General features: G+C 52.7%; 2 protein-coding genes across 6 annotated transcripts in view; both read right to left on the bottom strand.

The window, feature by feature from the left end:
• Positions 1-18,773, bottom strand: part of TPST1 (tyrosylprotein sulfotransferase 1) — a 54,651-nt gene extending 35,878 nt beyond the window's left edge. For 2 of the 5 annotated variants that reach the window (XR_011338914.1, XM_069873987.1), the window contains exon 1: positions 1,718-1,793. The gene's annotated coding sequence lies outside the window, so the exon portion shown is untranslated. Of the gene's footprint in view, positions 1-1,717; positions 1,795-18,750 lie in introns of those variants that run through there. The other 3 variants (XR_011338915.1, XR_011338916.1, XM_069873988.1) reach the window with 3 other exon arrangements.
• Positions 18,774-19,185: 412 nt separating this feature from the next.
• CRCP (CGRP receptor component) overlaps positions 19,186-21,598 on the bottom strand; it is a 47,325-nt gene continuing 44,912 nt past the window's right edge. The window contains exon 7 of the mRNA XM_069874013.1: positions 19,186-19,856. Within this exon, the coding sequence (XP_069730114.1) occupies positions 19,813-19,856 (44 nt within the window). The 3' untranslated portion in view covers positions 19,186-19,812. The remainder of the gene's footprint in view (positions 19,857-21,598) is intronic.

The following is a 21,598-nucleotide window of genomic DNA, read 5'->3' as shown; positions in this document are numbered from 1 at the left end:
GCCACCAGCAAAATCCCTTCCAGATAGGAAACACACTCGATCTGTGGCTGTAAAACCCACACAGTCCAGATGCCACAGGTTGGTCTGCAGGGACAAACGCTGCGACAGCCACGTGTGGATCTCCAAGGATAAATGCTATGAATGGGGTTTGCCAGATAGAAAACATGTTGGATCTGTGGCTGTAAAACCACGCGGAGATACTCACACACCTTGAGTGCCACACGTTGGTCTGTGGGGACAAACACTATGAACGGTGTGTGCCAGGCAGAAACCACGTCATCTGCCACTGTCAAATCACACTGTGATACCCAAGCAACCAGCGAGCGACACGCTCTGGGCTGTGGGAACGAACACTGTGACCCCCACACACGCTGTGAGTGCCACACATGTTCTGCAGGGACAAACGCAATGAATGGTTGGACTTGATGATCCTGTGGATCTTTTCCAACTTAATGATTCTGAGAATGGTGTGTGCCAGGTAGCAGCAGATCCAACGTGGTTTCTATCAAACTACACTGCGATACCCACACATCCCGAGTGCCACACGTTGGTCTGCAGGGACAAACCCAGCAAGCGGTGTCTGCCAGACAGAAAACATGTTGAATCAGCCACTATCAAGCCACGTTGTGATATTCAAACACACACGGGATGCCACGCACTGAGGCTGCAGGGATGAACACTGCAAAACCCAAGCACCTCGAGTGCCACGTGTTTGTCTGCAGGGATAAACACAATAAACGGTGCGTGCCAGATACAAACCACGTTGGATCTGCCAATATCAAACCATGTGGTGATACCCACACACCCAGTGAGCGCCACACTCTGGGGCTGCAGAGATGAATACTGTGCTGCTATGAATCTAGAGACCTGAACAGGCTGGACCGCTGGGCAGAGACCAACCGGATGAGGTTTAACAAGGCCAAATGCCGGGTCCTGCACTTGGGGCACAACAACCCTGGGCAGCTACAGACTACGAGATGTCTGTCTAGAAAGCTGCCTGGAGGAGAAGGACCTGGGGGTGTTGGTCGACAGCGACTGAACATGAGCCAGCAGTGGCCCAGGTGGCCAAGAAGGCCAATGGCATCTTGGCTTGGATCAGAAACGGCGTGGCCAGCAGGTCCAGGGAGGTTCTTCTCCCTCTGGACTCGGCACTGGTGAGACCGCTCCTCGAATCCTGGGGTCAGTTCTGGGCCCCTCACCACAAGAAGGGTGTTGAGGCTCTGGAGCGAGTCCAGAGAAGAGCAACAAAGCTGGTGAGGGGGCTGGAGAACAAGAGGAGCGGCTGAGAGAGCTGGGGGTGTTTAGCCTGGAGAAGAGGAGGCTGAGGGGAGACCTCATTGCTCTCTACAACTACCTGGAAGGAGGTTGTGGAGAGGAGGGAGCTGGGCTCTTCTCCCAAGGGACAGGGGACAGGATGAGAGGGAATGGCCTCACGCTCCGCCAGGGGAGGTTTAGATGGGACACAAGGATAAATATTTCATGGAAAGGGTCATTGGGCACTGGCAGAGGTTGCCCAGGGAGGGGGTTGAGTCACCTTCCCTTCACCTGGAAGGGTCTCTTCCACCCCGGTGACTCTGTGACTCCACGAGCCGCCCTCTGCCCGGGAGGGACCACACGGGACCCGCCGCTACCGAGCCGGGTTGCGACCCCCCAAACGGACGGACGCTGCGATCCCCGCGCACCTCGAGCGCCACGCGTCGGGGCTGCGATCGCTCACCTGCGCTGCCGGTGCCGGTGCCGGTGCCGCCGCTCCCCCCGGTGCCGGTGCCGGTGGCACCATCGCAGGGCGCCGCGCTCCCTCCGGGCTGCGCCGCCCCCCCCACACCTCCCCCCTCCTCCCCGGGCGCGCGGCGGCTGCCATGGGGATCACCCGCGCGCCCTGATTGGCCGCCGCCCCCCCGCACCCCGATGTGTCGCGCGACGCGATTGGTCCGCGCGGTGATTGACAGGGGAAAGGGGGCGGGGCTAAGCGCCGCGGGTTAACCCTTTGGTGCCCGGAGGGGAACAGCGGAGAGCACAGCTGTGGGGGGGGGTGAAACGGGGGAGAGCGTCTGAGCTGGAGTCTGCACAGATGTGCCGGGCAGATGTGCGCGGCTGGGAACAGCTGGGGGTCATAGAATCATAGAATCACCAGGTTGGAAAAGACCCACAGGATCATCGAGTCCAACCATTCCCATCAATCACTAAACCATGTCCCTCAGCACCTCATCCACCCGGCCCTTAAACCCCTCCAGGGAAGGGGACTCAACCCCCTCCCTGGGCAGCCTCTGCCAGTGCCCAAGGACCCTTTCCATGAAAAATTCTTTCCTGATGTCCAGCCTGACCCTCCCCTGGCAGAGCTTGCGGCCATTCCCTCTCGTCCTGTCCCCTGTCCCTTGGGAGAAGAGCCCAGCTCCCTCCTCTCCACAACCTCCTTTCAGGGAGTTGTAGAGAGCAATGAGGTCTCCCCTCAGCCTCCTCTTCTCCAGGCTAAACACCCCCAGCTCTCTCAGCCGCTCCTCGTAAGGCCTGTTCTCCAGCCTGTGGGGTCATGGCAGCTGACCCCACAACACCACATCCTGAGTCATAGAATCACAGAATCATACAACAGTTTGGGTTGGAAGACACCTCAAAGCCCATCCAGTCCCACCCCTGCCGTGGGCAGGGACACCTCCCACTGGATCAGGGGCTCCAAGCCCCATCCAACCTGGCCTTGAACCCCTCCAGGGATGGGGCAGCCACCACTGCTCTGGGCAACCTGGGCCAGGGCCTCCCCACCCTCATGGTGAAGAAATTCTTCCTAATATTTAGTCTAACTCTGCCCCTCACCAGTTTATACCTATTGCCCCTCATCCTATCACCACCAGCTTTTATGAATAGTTCCCCAAAGGAGGTTGAGATTGGGTATTAGGAAGAAATTCTTCACGGCAAGGGTGATGAAAGGTAAAGAAGGATAAATAAAGGCTTAGGATAAGGAAGAGAAAGCCTCGAGATGTAATAATATCCAAACAAGGAAACTCTTCACCAAAGGCTGCCCAGGGGCTCAGGTCTCCAAGGTCAGCCTTGCAGTGAAACCGCGTGACGGGACGAGAAGAAATGGCCTCAAGTTGCACCAGAAGGGTTTAGATTGGATAATACAGAAAAAAAACCCTTCCCTGAAAGCGCTGTCTGTGAGATTGGACCTGGGAGGGCTTAAAAGCAAGGGGAAACCGAGAGCTGGTCTGGGTCACAAAAAGAATCCTGAAACTCCTGCAAGCACTGATTTGCCCAGAGGAGAGAACGGAGCTGGGGAAGGGGCTGGAGAACAGGGGTTAAGAGGAATGGATGAGAGACCTGGGGCTGTTCAGCCTGGAGAAGAGGAGGCTGAGGGGAGACCTCATCGCTCTCTGCAGTTCCTTGAAAGGAGGTTGTAGTGAAGTGGGATCTAGGCTCTTCTCCCATGTAACAAGGGAGAGGACAAGAGGAAAAGGCCTCAAGTTGCACCAGGGCAGGTTTAGATTGTTTATTAAGGAAAATTTCTTCCCTGAAAGGGTTCTCAGGCAGTGGCAAAGGCTCCCAGGAGGTGGTGGAGTCCCCATCCCTGAAGGGGTTTTAAAAGACGACTAAACAAGGTGCTCAGAGATGGTTTAGTAGTGGACAGGTACGGTTGGACTCTATGATCTCAAAGGTCTTTTCCAACCAAATGTTTCTGCGCAAATGTATGTTCCTGCTGTCCTGGGCATACAGGTTTCAAGTGCAGGTCTGGAACCAACTGATAAATTGGGAAAAGCTCCAGTTCAGAGCCCCGTGGTGCTGGCAGCAGGGATCACCATCGGCTCAGAGCTCCTCCGGTGTCACACACCCATTTTGCAGCAGCAGGGAAGCACAAGCCAGGTGTCCACCACATGTGAAACTGTGGAAACATCTGGAAGAGCATCAGGCTGGAGCACAAGCTCGAGTCCGAGCTGGCTGCTGGCTCTTCTCCTGGCTCCTCCAACCCACAGCTGGGTGAGGCGGCTGAGCAAGGAGCGAGGATGATTTGCACCAGTTCTTTGCCCTGGAGGTGCAGTCATACACGGGAGACTCGCATCTATAGATTAACTACTCACATCTGTAGATTAGCGTGGAGACCCACATCTATAGGGTAACACACCTGGAGCAAAGGCTGCCCTTAGGCCGTCCTAAACGCTTCCTTCTCAGTGCTCTATTTAGGCTAGACATAAGGAGGAATTTCTTCACTATGAGAGTGGTGAGACACTGGAACAGGTTGCCCAGGGAAGTTGTGGATCCCTGGAGGTGTTCAAGGCCAGGCTGGATGGGGCTTGGAGTCCCTGATCCAGTGGGAGGTGTCCCTGCCTATGGCAGGGCGTAGAACTCAGTGGGCTTTGAGGTACCTTCCAATCTGAACCATTCCATGACTCTATGATTCTACGCAGAAAGACAGATTTTATCTCTAAAGAGTAGGAAAATAGCTTGAGGTTGACTTGTTAACATGAACAGAGTGGTTTGTACAGACTGAATCAAACTGAAAAGGATGGGACCCACTGTGAGGGAGAACATTCCCTTTAAATCCCCAAAGCCTTAAAATCTAGAGTCATAGGACAAAATGATAGAATCGTTAAGGTTGGAAAAGACGTCTAAGCTCATCCAGTCCAACCATCAGCCCAACCCCACCGTGCCTGCTAACCCACGTCCTGAATTGCCACGGCCACAGGTTTTTCAAACCCCTCCAGGGGTGGAGACTCCCCCACTGGCAGGGCTCTCCCTTTGCCAGGGCTTCACCACTCTTTCCGTAAAGAAATTTTTCCTGATATCCACTCTAAGACTCTCCTGGAGCAACCTGAGGCCGTTTCCTCTCATCCTATTCCTTGTTCTTGGAAGAAGAGCCCAGCTCCCACCTCACCACAACCTCCTTTCCAGGAGCTGCAGAGGGTTATGAGGTCTCTCCTCAGCCTCCTTTTCTCCAGGCTAAGCAACCTCAGGTCCCTCAGCTGCTTCCAGAACCCCTGGGCTCCAGACCCTTCCCCATCTCCATTCCCTTCTCCAGGCATGCTCCAGCCCCTCAATGTCCTTGGAGCAAGGGGCCCAAAACTGAGCCCAGGACTTGAGGTGTGGCCTCACCAGCACCCAGTCCAGGGGTTAATTCTTTCCCTGCTCCTGCTGGCCACCCCATTTCTGATGGAAACCAGGATGCTGGTCTGGCTCCCAGTCCTGTCTCCCAGGGAGATGGTTTAAATCCTGTGCAGCTGGGGCGATAACCAGCTGGGCTTTGCCGTCATCCCAGCCTCGAGAGATGCGGAGTGACGGTGCCTGAGCTGACAGCAATACCGTCAGGATGAAAGAATTAATCACAGCCCATTACCTCATGTCTCATAGCCCTTGCAAAGCGCCTATCATAAAATGTTTATGAGCCTGTCAGGACACGGTTTCCACTGATACCGATGAGCCAACGCTCGCTGCCAGCGCTGCCCTGAGCGGATACAGATGAGCACTTGTCCTGCCTCCTGCTTCTCCAAGGTGATGGAGCAGCATCGCTCTTGAGTGGGGTGAACGTGGGGCAGCAGGCAGCTCGCTCGTGGTTTCTTTGCGAGGAAGCGATGGCAGCCACGTGAGCAGGCAGGTGTGTTCACCTGGAAACAGGTATTTCCATGGTGAGAAAAACTCTGCTCTGTAAGGACCGAGATTTTAGAGAAGAAGAGGCTGAGGGGAGACCTTATTGCTCTCAACAACTACCTGAAAGGAGGTTGTGGAGAGGAGGGTGTTGGTCTCTTCTCCCAAGTGACAGGGGACAGGACGAGAGGGAACGGCCTCAAGCAGCATCAGGGGAGGTTTAGATTGGACATTAGGAAAAATCTATTCACAGAAAGGGTTCTCAGGCACTGTCAGAGGCTGCCCAGGGCGGTGGTGGAGTCACCATCCTTGAAGGTGTTTAAAAAGTGGGTAGATGAAATCCTATGGGATATAATTTAGTAGTGGACAGGTATGGTTGTAGTGGATGATCTCAAAGTTCTTTTCCAACCTAAGGGTTCTACGACTCTGTGATCTGTCAGGCTTTCTGGCACGGTCAGGGAGCTACTGGGAGCTCAGACAAACCTGCAACTCCTTTCAGGTGGTAAAATCCCTTTCAGATTTCTTTTCTTTGACAGCTCTTGATGGGCAATAAATATCATTTGCTCCCAAATGCAGCTGGATTTGAACTAAAGATTTGAAGATGAAACAGTCTGTATTCTGTTTCCAGTAAGTTTGCCTCAATCCATTAAACAGAGCTGTTCGGATTGCTTTATTGGTTTTTCTTTAGTGGCTTTAATTGTGACTCACATAGATCTTCCCTCTTAAAGGCTTCCATTCTGTGGCAATCAAACAGTGCCTCCGGGGGGAAAAAATGCTGTTCTCCACGGGAAAGGGGAAAAGCACGATGCTGCTCTACAAAGCAGCTGCACATAGCGAGTGCCCCCACGCTGGGCCCTTCTTTAATCAGCACTTGTCTGGGAGCCGCGGATCAAATAACCCATCAAATATTGCGTCACACACAGCCTCAGTACAGACAGAGTTTAACTCTCAACCGTGAAATTGCTGTTGCTGGTAGATAAACACGACGAGAAGCGATAGCACTTAATTGCTCATCGTTTGACAGTTGCATCTGCCGTAGCTCCAGCTGGACGGAACTTGCTCCGTTTTAAAGCTGGGAAATGATTCGTAGAATCGTCGAATTGTTAAGGCTGGAAAAGCCCTCTAAGCTCATCCAGTCCAACCATCAGCCCAACCCCACCGTTCCTGCTAAACCACATCCTGACGTGTCACACCTACACAGTTTTGGGACACTTCCAGGGATGGAGAACACACCACTGCCCAAGGCAGCCTCTTCCAGGGCTTCACCACTCTGCCAGTAAAGAAATTTTCCCTAATATCCACTTTAAACCTCCCCTGGTGCAACTTGAGGCTGTTTCCTCTAGTCCTATCCTTGTTACTAGGGAGAAGAAACCAACACCCACCTCGCTCTGATCTCCTTGCCGTGACATGCCCAGAAGGAAGGACGAGCCCAGGACCCACATCGCAGCCTGGAGGGTAGCGGGGCTGGGACTGCAGGGTCACGGCTCAGGGTTTGCTGAGTTTCAAGAGAAACGGAGCCTGTAACTGGGCCCTGGGGGCTGAGCTGCTTTGTGCCTGGTTTTTCATAGAATCATAGAATCACCAGGTTGGAAGAGACCCACTGGATCATCAAGTCCAACCATTCCCATCAATCACTAACCCATGTCCCTCAACACCTCGTCCACCTGTCCCTTAAACCCCTCCAGGGAAGGTGACTCAACCCCCTCCCTGGGCAGCCTCTGCCAGTGCCCGATGACCCTTTCTGTGACAGATTTTTTCCTAATGTTCAGCCTGACCCTCCCCTGGTGGAGCTTGAGGCCATTCCCTCTCGTCCTGTCCCCTGTCACTTGGGAGAAGAGCCCAGCTCCCTCCTCTCCACAACCTCCTTTCCTCAGCAGCGGCACAGTTTGCGTTTGTTCCCATGCAATGAGTTGTAGCGCGGCTGCACAGCAATTCTGAGACCACTGGTGGGAGGAGGAGGAAGGAAGAGCATCTCTCAGGCCTGAAAGCTGAAGCTACTTAGCAGCTTACATTAAAAAAAAGAATAAAAAATATTGTTATTTCCGAACGTGAGCCAAGACATAAACCAAACTTTTCCTCCAAATCAATGCTATGACAGAGACCAAGCCTGACATCATTGCAGGGAGGGACATCATTGCTGGTGGTTGCATCAGTGATGTTCCCAGTTGGAAGGGACCCACAAGGGCCATCGAGTCCGACTCCTGTCCCTGCACAGGACACCCCAACATTCACACTGTGGGGCTGAGGGCCTTGGCCAAACACTTCTGGAATATTGTCAGCCTTGGTGCCGTGACTGCTTCTCTGGGAGCTGTTCCAGGGCTCCACCACCCTCTGGGGGAAGAACCTTCTCCTCATGTCCAACCTAACCCTCCCTGGCACAGCTCCCTGCCATTCCCTCGGCTCCTCTCCTTGGTCACCCCAGCTTGCTACTCCTGATATCCTGACCCTCATCCAGGAGTATTTTACCTTAATTCTGCCTTCCCAAACCTAAGAATGCAAAGAATTACCCTCGGGGTCTGCCCAGCTCCTTCCCCAGCCTGAGCAAGGAGAGCTGCGCTTACTGGTTTAGGCACGTTCTTGCCAGAGCTGTTAAATGTTATTCTTTTTTCCTCGAATGCCTCAGCAGCAATTGCACAACCCAGCTTTTTGCTGGCTGTCTCACACAGGGAGGATCTCTCCTTCACTGTGAGGCAGATGCAGGAGGGTTGGTGCTTGTGGCTTTGCTCCCAACTCAGCTGGCATTTCTGCCTCAAAAAAAAATCTTCCTATTACCTCTCCTAAAAGAAGATTGCAATCCCAAGCTGGGCAGAGAATGGATTTGGAGCAGCCCTGAGGAGAAGGACTTGAGGGATGAGAAGCTCCATGTGAGCCGGCAGCATGAGCTACCAGCCCAGAAACCAACCGTGTCCTGGGCTGCATCCAGAGCAGAGGGACCAGCAGGGAGGGAGGGGATTCTGCCCCTCTGCGAGACCCACCTGGAGCCCCGCGTCCAGTTCTGGAGTCCTCAGCACAGGGAGGACATGAAGCTGTTGGAGCGAGTCCAGAGGAGGCCACGGAGATGATTCGAGGGCTGGAGAACCTGCTGTATGAGGCTAAGCTGAGAGAGTTGGGGTTGTTGAGCCTGGAGAAGAGAAGGCTGTGGGGAGACCTTAGAGCAGCTTCCAGTGCTGAAAGGGGCTCCAGGAAACCTGGGGAGGGGCTCTGGATCAGGGAGGGCAGGGAGAGGATGAGGGAGAATGGTTTTGAGCTGCAAGAGGAGAGATTGAGATGAGATCTTGGGAAGAAATGTTTTGCTGTGAGGGTGATGAGGGTGATGGCCAGGTTGCCCAGAGCAGTGGTGGCTGCCCCATCCCTGGAGGGGTTCAAGGCCAGGTTGGATGGGGCTTGGAGCCTCTGATCCAGTGGGAGGTGTCCCTGCTTGTGGCAAGGGTGGGACTGGGTGGGCTTTGAGGTCCCTTCCAACCCAAATCATTCTATGATTCTAAGGTACACAGAGAAGGAATGAAGGGAACAGTGGAATTCGGAAGCTACTGATATAATCAAACACAAAAGAACTGTGTTTGGTTTCAGCGTGTCCTTTGCATTTGGGAAAGTCATTTGACCTTTGGGTAGAAGTAAGTGAGATCCCAGTCCCCGCATGTGCCTGTGCTCTCTCGCAGCCTGGAGCTCATCTGGGCATCCTTCCTCCCCCTAGCAACCCCGTTTAAGTGCTTAGTTGGGTCTGAGTCAGACAGGCTCAAGTCAATCCTTCTATCTCCACCTTTAGGAATAAAAACAAACTGCTCTCTGACTCAGGAGAAAGGATGGACTTAACACCTTAACGACAAAGTATGCTGCTGGCAGGTAAAGCAGCACAGACCTCAAGCCCTCGGTGGGTGCCTTGATCAGAAAAGGACCATAGGGCAACATCCCTCTCCACAGCCTCTGAGATGCCCTAAATTTATCTTGGGCTGAGGGTTATTGCAGACCTGAGAATACCCTGTTCCTGGCAGGGATGAGGACCAGCAGGGGCATCCAGCACCCCAGATGGATCCCAGCGGTACTCGTAAGTGCAGATTGCTCAAAAAAAAAAAAGCCAGCTTGGATATTCAGGGAAGACTTGTGATCCCCAGAGGAGGAGAACATCTGAGAACTGTGTTCACAATCCTCCAAGGTTAGAGAAAAGAGGCCCCACGAGGCATTAAGCTGATGGCATTCCTCTGCTTCCCCTCACAGCAGGAGAATGAGATGTTTCTGCTGAAGAGATGTTTTCGCATCTAGAATCACGCCTTGCTCTTATTGCAGTCTGTCTTCTGAGCAGAGCAAACCTGTCAGCTGTGAACCCAGCGAGGAAACTGTTTAGCTTGGAAGGATGCTAATGTGTCTTTCTCTGTTTCTCAGAGGCATGCTCGTTTTTATTGCTTTTCTCTGCTACTGATATTATTCTTCTGGCCTGGCTGCCTTGCCTATCGATCATGTGAGCAGCGCAAAGTTTGCCCTTGGCAGTGCCAAGTCTGCCCCAGGGGGTGGCGGAGCAGACGTGGTGTGTGCTCTGATGGGCTGGGGCACCACAGAGTATTTTCAATAGCCACATGATTTGTATTTCACAACCAATGCCAGCAACACCAAGCCCTGGGAATCACTGTGGGACCAGAAATGTGCCATTCTTGGTGTTTGCCTGCAAAAAGCCTCAGCTGCCAGCACAAGGATTCACTGAACCCGGACACATCATATCATCATTGTGCATAACCTGGAAAGCTCCTCTAGCTCTGGCTTTGCCCTAGGTTCACAGGCAGTGATGACCTCAGGTCTTGTAGAGCTCATCTCGCTCTTCAAACCTGCTCTCACCCTGTTGCAGCTGCAGCTACCTGCCTGGAAAGAGATTGGCCTGAAAGTATAAAACCTCAGCTTGGTCCCCTCTGCCCAGCATCCCAAGAGAGGCAAAGCGTGAAACACCAGATGTGGTTACACATCAAATACTCTTTGTGCTGGCTCAGATCGCTGCTGGAAGTCCGGGCCAGTGATCTGGGTAAGGCTGCTGAGCCAGACCCACCCAGCTCCAACCACCCGTGTTCTGCAGCCCTGAGAAACCAACCTCTCAGCCAGCTCCAGCCCCAGCTTTGACCCCCTGACTCCCCAAATCCCAGCAGGACCACGCTCCACGGCCAAGCAGGGCTGGCTTTTCTGCTACAAGCACCATTTCAGAAGGATTTAAATGGAGATTTTCAATGCCAGAAGAACATGGACTTCTCCCTAGGTAGTTGCAACCCACCCTTAACCTGCTTGCGAGTCAGAGAGGAACAAGGAGGTTTCTGCTCCGACCCTGTAAAGCAGCTCTTTGTGATGAATAGCTCCATATTCCCCCTGTCTCTGTCTGATCTTGTGTCTGCTGCTTTCTAAATGTGACAGCTGAGAATGGATCTTTCCACGTGCCTGGAGAAATAATTACGGGGCTAGGAATATCTCCGTGTAGTCCTCATCCCTGTTCTCGCAGGCAAGGCATTTCAGGCATCAGATGTATTTATTTCAGGGGGAGATCTTTTCCCCAGCTGTAGGAGCCTTTGGAGGTGCAAAGTCCTTGGGTTTTTCCAGCTGGTAGGCAGTCCAATAAATATAGAAGTAGCTGTTTTTCCAGTTGGAAAGCAGGAGTGAATACTCTCCTATTTTACATTTATAAGCATCTTCCCATGTTCTTGGCTTGCAGAGAGCTGCCTATGTGGCACGACAGACGTGTGCAGGCAGAGCGCTCGTCTCCGGCACAGGAACATCCGACAACAAGCCAGTGCCTAATTCCTTCCCCTCCCTCAGCTTTACCTAAAGAAAAAAAGAATTACAAATATCCAGTACCTTGCACCATCTCCCCGCTGCTGAAGACTTTTGCTCTGAGTGATGTGGGACGCTCTCAGCTGCTTTTGCCAAACTGCCCTGCAGAGCTGGTCATGGAGGGGAGCTCTGGGGTTTCATCTGCCAGCGAGGAGTGATGTTCCTCAGAGCTCTGCTGCGCTCACATCCTTGGCACATTTCCCATCTCATTCATGGGCACCTGCCTGGGAGAGCACCGCTGACAGCATGCCGAGCCTTACTGGAGGAGGAGTGAGCTTGTGGGACTTGCCCCGTGAAGTTTAAAAGGCTGAAAGTGCCCAGTGGTTTGTAGAATTAAGGCGTTGAATCGTAGAATAGTTTGGGTTGGAAGAGACCTCAAAGCCCATCCAGTTCCAACCTTGGCCATGGGCAGGGACACCTCCCACTGCATCAGGGGCTCCAAGCCCCATCCAACCTGGCCTTGAACCCCTCCAGGGATGGGGCAGCCACCACTGCTCTGGGCAGCCTGGGCCAGGGCCTCCCCACCCTCACAGCAAAACATTTCTGCCTAAGATCTCATCTCAATCTCTCCTCTTGCAGCTCAAAACTGTTCCCCTCATCCTCTCCCTGCCCTCCCTCCCCAGCTTTCCTGGAGCCCCTTTCAGCACTGGAAGCTGCTCTAAGGTCTCCCTGCAGCCTTCTCTTCTCCAGGCTGAAAAACCCCAACTCTCTCAGCCTGTCCTCATGCAAGAGGTTCTCCAGCCCTCACATCATCTCCGTGGCCTCCTCTGGACTCGCTCCAACAGCTCCATGTCCTCCCTGTGCTGAGGACTCCAGAACTGGACGCAGGGCTCTAGGTGGGTCTCACAGAGCGGAGCAGAGGGCCAGAATCCCCTTCCTCCCTGCTGGTCCCTCTGCTCTGGATGAAGCCCAGGACACGGTTGGTTTCTGGGCTGGGAGCTCACTTTGCCAGCTCATGTTGAGCTTCTCCTCCCCCAGCACCTCAGGTCCTTCTCCTCAGGGCTGTTCCCAATCCATTCTCCATCCAGCCTGGGCTTGTACTTGGGACCTTGCCCTTGGCCTCACTGAGCTTCATGAAGTTTGCACAGTCCTGAGTTTATAAAGAAGAAGCATGTTTGGCTGCTGCTTAGTGAGCTAAATATCCCTCGGCTGACTTATAATGCCAGTGATATAAAAAATTATTTAACCTGTGTCTCGAAAACCACGAAGGAGGTGAAAAAGCAGCTCACAAACTCCAGCATCTAAAAAAGAAAGACCCAAACCCCCTCACTTCCAACGTCACAGAGCTCTGCTTGCATCAATCAAAGCCTTTCAAACCCTCTGGTTGTGATATCTCATCAATGAAATCGCCTTGGCCGCGCACACCGTGCCCGGGCATTTGGCTCTGGTCTATGGGATGAATTACTTGGGAGCAAGAAGGCAGGCGCTGGCTGGGCTTGCAGGACTTGGCTCTTGCTACCAGAGCAGTTTTGAAAACAAAAATATCCTGTTGTCTAAACACATTGGCATCTCTACCATGTGCAACGTGCAGGCATTGTGAAAGCAGGGACTGCACGGCGGGTGCCCGGTGGGACCAGCACTCATCCCTTTGTTATCTGGTCAGCTTGCAAGGAGTTATAAAGTGTAAATGATTTTAAAATGACTTAGAGCTCAGAAGGAACACCTTTAGTGCTGCTAACGAAACCATATGTGGTGCAGCCCTTTGCATTTCTTACAAGTGGCGTTAAAATTCACGCTATTAAAGATGAGACAAGACAGAATTTAAGTTCCATTCCCACCACAGTTTCTTGTTCCAGATTTGCAGCATTTTCACCCTCTTCTGCCTCCTTTATGCTTGAGTTTGATTTCTCAGCTAAAAGAAACTGAATTAAACCCAAAGTCTGCCTCCACGGGGGCTCCTGCTGCACTCAGGCTCGTCACCAGCAAGCGTTGGTCCAGCAGTTGGAGCTCGGCACTTTTCCTGGTGGGGGGAGGGGGAGAAGAGATGGGATTCACCAAGTGGTTGGGGTTGGAAGGGACCTCTGGAGCTCATCCAGTCCAACCCCTCCGCTACAGCATGTTCACCTCGAGCAGGTTGCACAGGAACGCATCCAGGCAGGGTCTGAATGTCTCCAGAGAAGGAGACTCCATCTCTCCCTGGGCAGCCTGTTCCGATGCTCCGTCACCCACACAGGAAAGAAATATTTCCTTCTGTTTAGACAGAACTTCCAGTGTTCCAGTTCGTGCCTGTTGCCCCTTGTCCTGTTGCTGGGCATCACTCACAAGATCCTGGTCCCATCCTCTTCAAACCTGCCCCTTAGATATTGATAAGCATTGATAAGGTCCCCTCTCAGTCCTATCTGCTCCAGGCTAACCAGCCCCAGCTCGCTCAGCCTCTCCTCAGAGCAGAGATGCTCCAGTCCCCTGATCATCTCCGTGGCCTCTGCTGGACTCTCTCCAGTCATTCCTTGTCTTAAGCTGGGCAGCCCAGAACCAGGCACAAAGTTCCAGTGAGGATGGCAACACGATGCACTAAAAAGTAATCAAAAAAAACCCAATTTCTTTTTGGGACAGGCTCATTTACTGGATCCTGGCAGGGCTCCTCCCCGCTTTGCAGCAGCTGAACAACTCAGCCTGGGATGTTGCTTGGAAAACCTTATTTTAGACTCATTTTTTTATTCCCAAAGCCAAATCTTCAGGACTGAGGCACGTTGTGAAATGAGTGAATCCTGAGCCTCTAGGCCAAAGTCTGGGAGAATGGTAAATAAGGGAGGGAAGAGCGATGCCTTCGGCTGAGCTCCCTCTTCTTGTTTGGTTTCCATCAATCATTGATTTTTACAGTGTCCTTTTGAAATGAGAATGCAGCGTTTAATGATTTCTCTGAGCTCGCTGAGACACTGCTGGGTTTGCTACAGGGAGGAGGACAAGCCGCAGCTGAGGCACCTTCAGTAGAGAGGGGATGGGAGAGGTGAGACCCAACGGAGAACCTGAGGATGTGAAGACATCTGAAAGCTGCACCCACCAAAACCCAGCCTCTATGAATCTGTGAATTCATCGTAGACAAGCTACGAAATCCAGACCTCCTCTCTCCCCATCCCCAGCTCCAACCAACGGATCCCACTCAGCTATAAAACAGATGTTAAATTCAAAAAGCAGGACAGAGAGTGAAATGCACCAAAGAAATAATTGACCACAGCTCCGCGTCTTTATGCAAAAAACCAGGAGCTCCAAGCCCCATCCAACCTGGCCTTGAACCCCTCCAGGGATGGGGCAGCCACCACTGCTCTGGGCAACCTGGGCATCACCCTCATCACCCTCACAGCAAAACATTTCCCCCTAAGATCTCATCTCAATCTCCCCTCTTGCAGTTCAAAATCATTCCCCTCATCCTCTCCCTACACTTCCTGATAATATCAGGACTCAGTCATCCTGCACCCAGCACCCCTGCCAGGCTTCTCCATTATCTCTAAATACACACACATAAATAGATGATTTACAGGGAACACTCAACATCGCTTCACCTATTGCCACAGGAGTCTGTTGAATTCTGCAGTCTGTTGAATTCTATTAAACTTTTGTGGGCTGTCCTGCATTCAAACCTATAGGAATATTCTATTTTCCTGAGGAAAAATAAGTCTTTCTCTGCCAGAACAGCACAGAACTCCCCAGCCAACGCACCGCTGACGCTTGTAAAATGAAATAAGAAACTTTCTTAACTCGTGTGGCCGGCAAGAATCTTTTGCCCTTAGCTCAGGGCTTTTTGATTCCAAATACTTTGGGTTTCTTTGGGCAGAAATCCCTGCCTTGCTCTGCAGGCGGCCTCTGACTAACCCGAACGGAAAGCAGTTGCATTCGGGGTTTCTTCCATGGATATGGACTTGCTGAGAGCCAGCAAGGACAACAGCAGCAAACCAATGGGGACCCAGACCTGCACCGTGCATCTCAAATCAGCCATTCTTAGAATCATAGAATCACTAGGTTGGAAAAGACCCACCAGATCAAGTCCAACCGTTCCCATCAATCACTAAACCATGTCCCTCAGTGCATCGTCCACCCGTCCCTTAAACCCCTCCAGGGAAGGTGACTCAACCCCCTCCCTGGGCAGCCTCTGCCAGTGCCCAAGGACCCTTTCTGTGACAGATTTTTTCCTGATGTCCAGCCTAAACCTCCCCTGGCGGAGCTTGAGGCCATTCCCTCTCGTCCTGTCCCCTGTCACTTGGGAGAAGAGCCCAGCTCCCTCCTCTCCACAACCTCCTTTCAGGCAGTTGGAGAGAGCAATGAGGTCTCCCCTCAGCCTCCTCTTCTCCAGGCTAAACACCCCCAGCTCTCTCAGCCGCTCCTCTTGTTCTCCAGCCCCCTCACCAGCTTCGTTGCTCTTCTCTGGACTCGCTCCAGAGCCTCAACATCCTTCTTGTGGTGAGGGGCCCAGAACTGAACACAGGATTCGAGGAGCGGTCTCACCAGTGCCGAGTCCAGAGGGAGAAGAACCTCCCTGGACCTGCTGGCCACGCCGTTTCTGATCCAAGCCAAGATGCCATTGGCCTTCTTGGCCACCTGGGCCACTGCTGGCTCATGTTCAGTCGCTGTCAACCAACACCCCAGGTCCTTCTCCTCCAGACAGTTTCCAGCCAGACTTCTCCTAGTCTGGAGCTGCTCAGGGTTGTTGTGCCCCAAGTGCAGGACCTGGCATTTGGCCTTGTTAAACCTCATCCCATTGGTCTCAGCCCAGTGGTCCAGCCAAGATCACCTGTTCCATGACTTTCCCCGGCATTGAGGTCAGACTGACAGGCCCTGGATCCTCCCTGTGACCCTTCTTGTAGATGGGCACAACCTCAGCCCCCAGTCCAGTGGAACTTCCCCAGTCAGCCAGGGCTGCTGGACGGTGATGGAAAGGGGTTTGGCCAGCATGTCAGCCAGCTCCCTCAATACTCTTGGGTGGATCCTATACGGCCCCATAGACTTGTGGCTGTCTAGCTGGGCAAGTAAGTCTAACTGCCTCCTCTTGGATCATGGGAGCCTCATTCTGCTCCTCGAACTCCTGGGTGTGCACACACAGAGAACAAGTTTCCTTACTGTTCGAGTCTGAGGCGAAGAAGGCGTTAAGTACCTCAGCCTTGTCCTCATCCCATGTCACAGTTGTTCCCTTTGCATCCAATAGGGACTGAATATCCTCCCTGGACCTCCTTTTATCATTAATGTATTTATAGAAAGATTTTTTTGTTATCTTTCACAGACTTGGCCAACCTGAGTTCTAGCTGGGACACGTCGAGGGATGGGGCAGCCACAGCTTCCCTGGGCAACCTGTTTCTGTGCCTCCCCACTCTCATTGTGAAGAAATTCTTCCTAATGTCTAGTCTAAATCTGCCCCTCTCCAGTTTATACCCATTGCCTCTCGTCCTACCCCTACATGCCTTTGCAAACAGTCCCTCTCCAGCCTTCAGGTACTGGAAGGTTGCTATAAAGTCTCCTCAGAGCCTTCTGTTCTCCAGGCTGAACAATCCCAAGTCTCTCAGTGGTGCAGCCTGTTCAGATCCCATTCCTGCACCTCAAATCAGCTGTTCCTGTATGAGCAACGTGGTTTGGGGCAAAAGGCAGCTCCCTCCTCCCCACCACCTGCTGCAAAGCCCTGACCTGCACCAGCAAGGCACAGTCCCACTGATCCGCACGGGATGCCAGCAGCATGTCCCATGCAAGGACTTGAGAAACATGTCCTGCTTTGCCCAAAATACATTATATATATATATATATATATATATATATAAAATGCTCATACAGATATGTGTACTGGCTCCCTAGGGAAGTTGTCACAGCACCAAGCCGTTCACAAGAGGAAATGGTCTCAAGTTGCACCAGGAGGGGTTTAGATCAGAAATTAAGAAAAAAATCTCTACTGAGAGATTTTTGAAGCCCTGGCAATGGCTGCCCAGGGTGTTAGGAGAGTCTCCATCCCCGGAGGGGTTCAAAAAATGTGTAGATGTGGCACTTGAGGACGTGGTTTAGCAGGCATGGTGGGGTTGGGCTGATGGTTGGACTGGATGAGCTTCGAGGGCTTTTCCAGCCTCAACAACACTGCGGTTCTAAGCCTACCAGAGTTCAAGGAGGGTCTGGACACTGCTCTTACTGATGCGGTTTAGTTTTAGGTAGCCCTGCAAGGAGCAGGGAGCACCCACCCAGCCGCTCTCTCACACCCCTCCTCAACAGGACAGGGAAGAACAGAAGATGAGGAAAAAAGGTCGTGGGTCAAGATAAAGACAGGAGACACCCCACAGCCACCAAATCGCTGTTCCAGTGGCCGGAGAAATACACAGCCCCTCTGACAACTGCCCCAGAATTTGAATTGTCCCGAAATTTGAATGGCCCCAATTGTCCGAATTGTCTTTAAGCAGCACGGCATCGCTGAGCTGCCCAGGACACGAGCCAGGCAGCGCTGCTATTTCTCCTCCAGCGACTAAGAAGATGTGACTATGTGATCAACCCTCATGAATGCATCCAGGGAAACCTGCCAGTGCCTGCATCTGATTTCTTGCCTAAACTCCAGCCAGCTTAACGCAACATCAGCTGGGAAACCAGAAAACATGAGACAAACAATGGAAGTCAATGCTGCCATCAAAACTGAGCAGTAAACAGGCTGTGCTCTTCACTTTCTGGATTGGAAAGCAGGTGGCCAGCTCTGCCACTATTACCTCCAAAGGCTTTGCACCCATTTGCTTATCTGCAAGCAGGAAAAAGGGAGATGAAAGCTGATTTCAAGTAATGTCGGGTTTGGTTTAAGTCCACTGTATATGACTTTAAATCAGATGAAAGATGGAAAAGTTACCAAAAAGAGACAGATGAAATTCTATTAACCTAAAAGACTGGAGAAAAAGCAAGTAGGAGAATGAAACTGATGTCTGGAGATGCTGGGATTTATGGCTTAGCAAGGGTAGCAGCGTGCACGGCTGCAGGAGTAAATGCCTGTGGAGCTAAAAATCACTGCACTTAACGCCACTCGGGGTATTCTAAGGCAGGTAGCAAGCTGGCAGAAAGCCTGGTGCCACTTCTCCCTCTGGCAGATCTATTCTCACCCCAAGCAAGGTCAGGATTATGCTGGATCTGGTGTGTCGGTCCCACAATAACGGGGATAAAGCCAAGCCTCGCCGGTGGGAAGCTGGGAGCCAAACACCAAGCTTGCAGAAGGAGGGGATTTGAAAAAGCCATCAAGGTCAGCTCACAAAGTGCCTGCCTGTCAGCAGCAGCTGATGTAACGCCTGTCAGAGGCTGCCCAAAGGCCACTAGAATCCATTCCCATTCATTTCCCTCACCTCTATTCTCCTTACAGAGCTGCTGCAAGACCCTGGCAGCAGCGCCCGCTCAGTGCCATGTGTCCCCACAGGATAACTCCACGATAAGACCCAGTCCCACCTCTGAAACCACAAGCCCAAATGGGATTTCACCAAAACCACCCACTGCTCCAGGTCTGACTTGCCTTGTGGAAGAGCAGCCCGCTTGCTTCCAACCAAGCAATGAAACCCCCAACTCACAGCGCTGCTGAATTTCACCTTTTGTCACTTCAACAGGCGATTCCGTTCTCCAGTGGTGGCACCGGAGCAGACACCGTGGCCACAAGCACCGGCTCCAGGCAGACCTCGTCCTTCCCACCACAGCCACCGGCAGCTGAAGGGACCACGAATATTTGCAGAAGGGCTCAGCCCAGAGCTGGAGCCGGAATTCAGGAGGATCTCTGCACTTCGGGAGGCAGCTCAGGACATGCATCAAGTGATCTCTTCCACCAGCCGCTATTTCTTCCCCACCCGCTTTTATAGGAGCTTGATAGCTCCCCTTGGCTTGAAGCACACTTATTATAGTGATAACTATGACCCATTTAAACTGCATTAAATAATTTCTCAGTTCATTGTCCTACAGAGATTAGTTACATATAAGCATATTTTAATGATTAACTCTTGGGCTCTGCTGAGGCCCCAGCAAAACACGCCGAATCCGCAGCCTCCCTCTGCCTCTCCCTCCCCTCCTGCCAGCTCCCCGCTTCACCACCAGCCCTGGAATATTTATGGTTTCCTTCAAAGCCTCCATTCCTGGCCTGGTACAACCAGCTTGGCTGGTGCTGAAGGTAAAGCTCCAGCCCCCAGAGCTGCAGAAAGCCTGGGAAAAGGGCTGGAAGAAGCTCAAAACCCAAAGTTCAAAGAGGAAGGAGCAACATTTGGAGGTTAAATCGTAAAGAAGTAGCGTTTGTAGAGTCAATCACAGGCTTTGGGGTAAATCACAGGCTTTCTCAGTGCCTTGGGCACTAGAGATGAGCTGGAGTCCATGGTTGGACCTCACTCTCCATTCTCCTGATGAAGCCCAGCGAGATGCTGCAGGCAGTGAAGTTACCTGGAACATGAGGCAGGGTTGGAGCAGAACCCGGCTGTCCTGTGGCTGGTGCCGGCTGTGATCCTTGCCCGGCCATTTCCTTCCAGCAGGAGGTCAATTCAGGTCTGGATTCACCTTCAGAGCCACCCCCAGAATTCCTGCACAAGGAAAAGACATAAGAAAGCAGAAATTACTCATCCTTCTGCGCATGGATCCCTGGCCAAGCATCCTCTGCTTCTGCACCCACATCTTGTGTGGGCAAAGCACATTAACACTGTGCAGCAGGGCAAATCGTGGTTCTCCAGGATAATATTGGACACTCGCACGCTGTTCATCACCACGTGGGGATGGCTTATCCCCAACAATAAAGCCACTGCAGGGCTTTCCTCCCTGAAACGGGAAATTTAAGCGTTCATCACACCCTGAAACACTATAACAGGAGAATGAGCATGAGACAAGCCTGTGGAAGCCAGGAGCCAGGTGAAAGCTCTTGTGGTTGCCCTCCACCAGCTTTATGGAGCAAGAGGAGTTGGGGGAGGATTTAGAGGGGAAGAGTGTGAGGAGAGGCTGAAGTCCCTGGGTCTCTCCAGCCTGGAGGAGGCTGAGGGGAGACCTCATCACACTCTGCAGGTTCCTCACACGGGGAGGAGGAGGAGGAGCAGGCGCTGAGCTCTTCTCTCTAGGGACCAGGGACAGGAGCCGAGGGAATGGCAGGGAGCTGTGCCAGGGGAGGGTTAGGTTGGACATGAGGAGAAGGTTCTTCCCCCAGAGGGTGGTGGAGCCCTGGAACAGCTCCCAGGGAAGCAGTCACGGCACCAGGGCTGACAATATTCCAGAAGTGTTTGGCCAACACCCTCAGCCCCACAGTGTGAATGTTGGGGTGTCCTGTGCAGGGACAGGAGCTGGACTCGATGGTCCTTGTGGGTCCCTTCCAACTCAGGACATTCCATGATTTGAACGCTTGAGCTGCCTTCCCTAGCTGCTCAACCCGCTGGGGTCTCACCCCTGACAACCCTGGAGGGGTTTAAGGGACGGGTGGATGAGGTGCTGAGGGACATGGTTTAGTGTTTGATAGGAATGGTTGGACTCGATGATCTGGTGGATCTTCTCCAACCTGGCGATTCTGATTCTAACCCCCGGCCAGGGGGTCCCGTCCCACAGGGCTGGGAAATAGGACACGTTCTGCCGAGCCCACGCCTGGGGCAGGACATTGCACAGGAAAAGGGAAAATGTTTAAATTGGCCTGAAGTGGCCTCTTCCCACCCTCAGCCTGCTCACGGATGCTGCCGCGTGGGCAGCTGGAAGCAGCGGCATTTAGAGGTTTTATGGACTTTGCTAGGTGATGAAGGAGCAAACCTGTTGGGAGGAGGTAGTTGGATCCCATTCGGTTTGAGCTGGAGGCTTTGGTGCTTCCTTTTCCCTCCCTCACAGCCCCATTCCGGATGCTGCACCTTGAGGAAGCCTCTAGCGCTGCCCTGCCACAGCGTTTCCTAAGGAAATTAGAGAATAATGCAAAAGAATGTGGGGGGAACCCAAAATCCCTTTGCAGATTAATTTGCCAAGTGTCCGAGCAAGCGAGCTCCATTGTGGTGGCACCAACAGCTTTCCCCATGGGACAAGGGACACCAGGTGCCGAATCCCTTGGGATAGGAATGAGGATGCCACTTGCTGGTCCTGCACGTTTCATAAAATCATAAAAAGGTTCAGATTGGAAGGGACCTCAAAGCCCTTCCAGTCCCACCCCTGCCATGGGACACCTGCCACTGGATCAGGGGCTCCAAGCCCTCTGAGCCCAGAGCGAGAGCTGATACTTGAGTCCCAGCTGCTGATAAAACACCCCTGGTTCATCCTGGCTGATGCCCTCCCTCCCCGATGATCGGCATGGGGAGCAGTAAACTTG

The sequence above is a fragment of the Phaenicophaeus curvirostris genome, chromosome 21, assembly GCF_032191515.1.
Source record: "Phaenicophaeus curvirostris isolate KB17595 chromosome 21, BPBGC_Pcur_1.0, whole genome shotgun sequence".
Taxonomy (NCBI): Eukaryota; Metazoa; Chordata; class Aves; order Cuculiformes; family Cuculidae; genus Phaenicophaeus; species Phaenicophaeus curvirostris.
The sequence above is the reverse complement of the archived record's forward strand: the minus strand, read 5'-3'. Positions and strand labels throughout refer to the sequence as shown.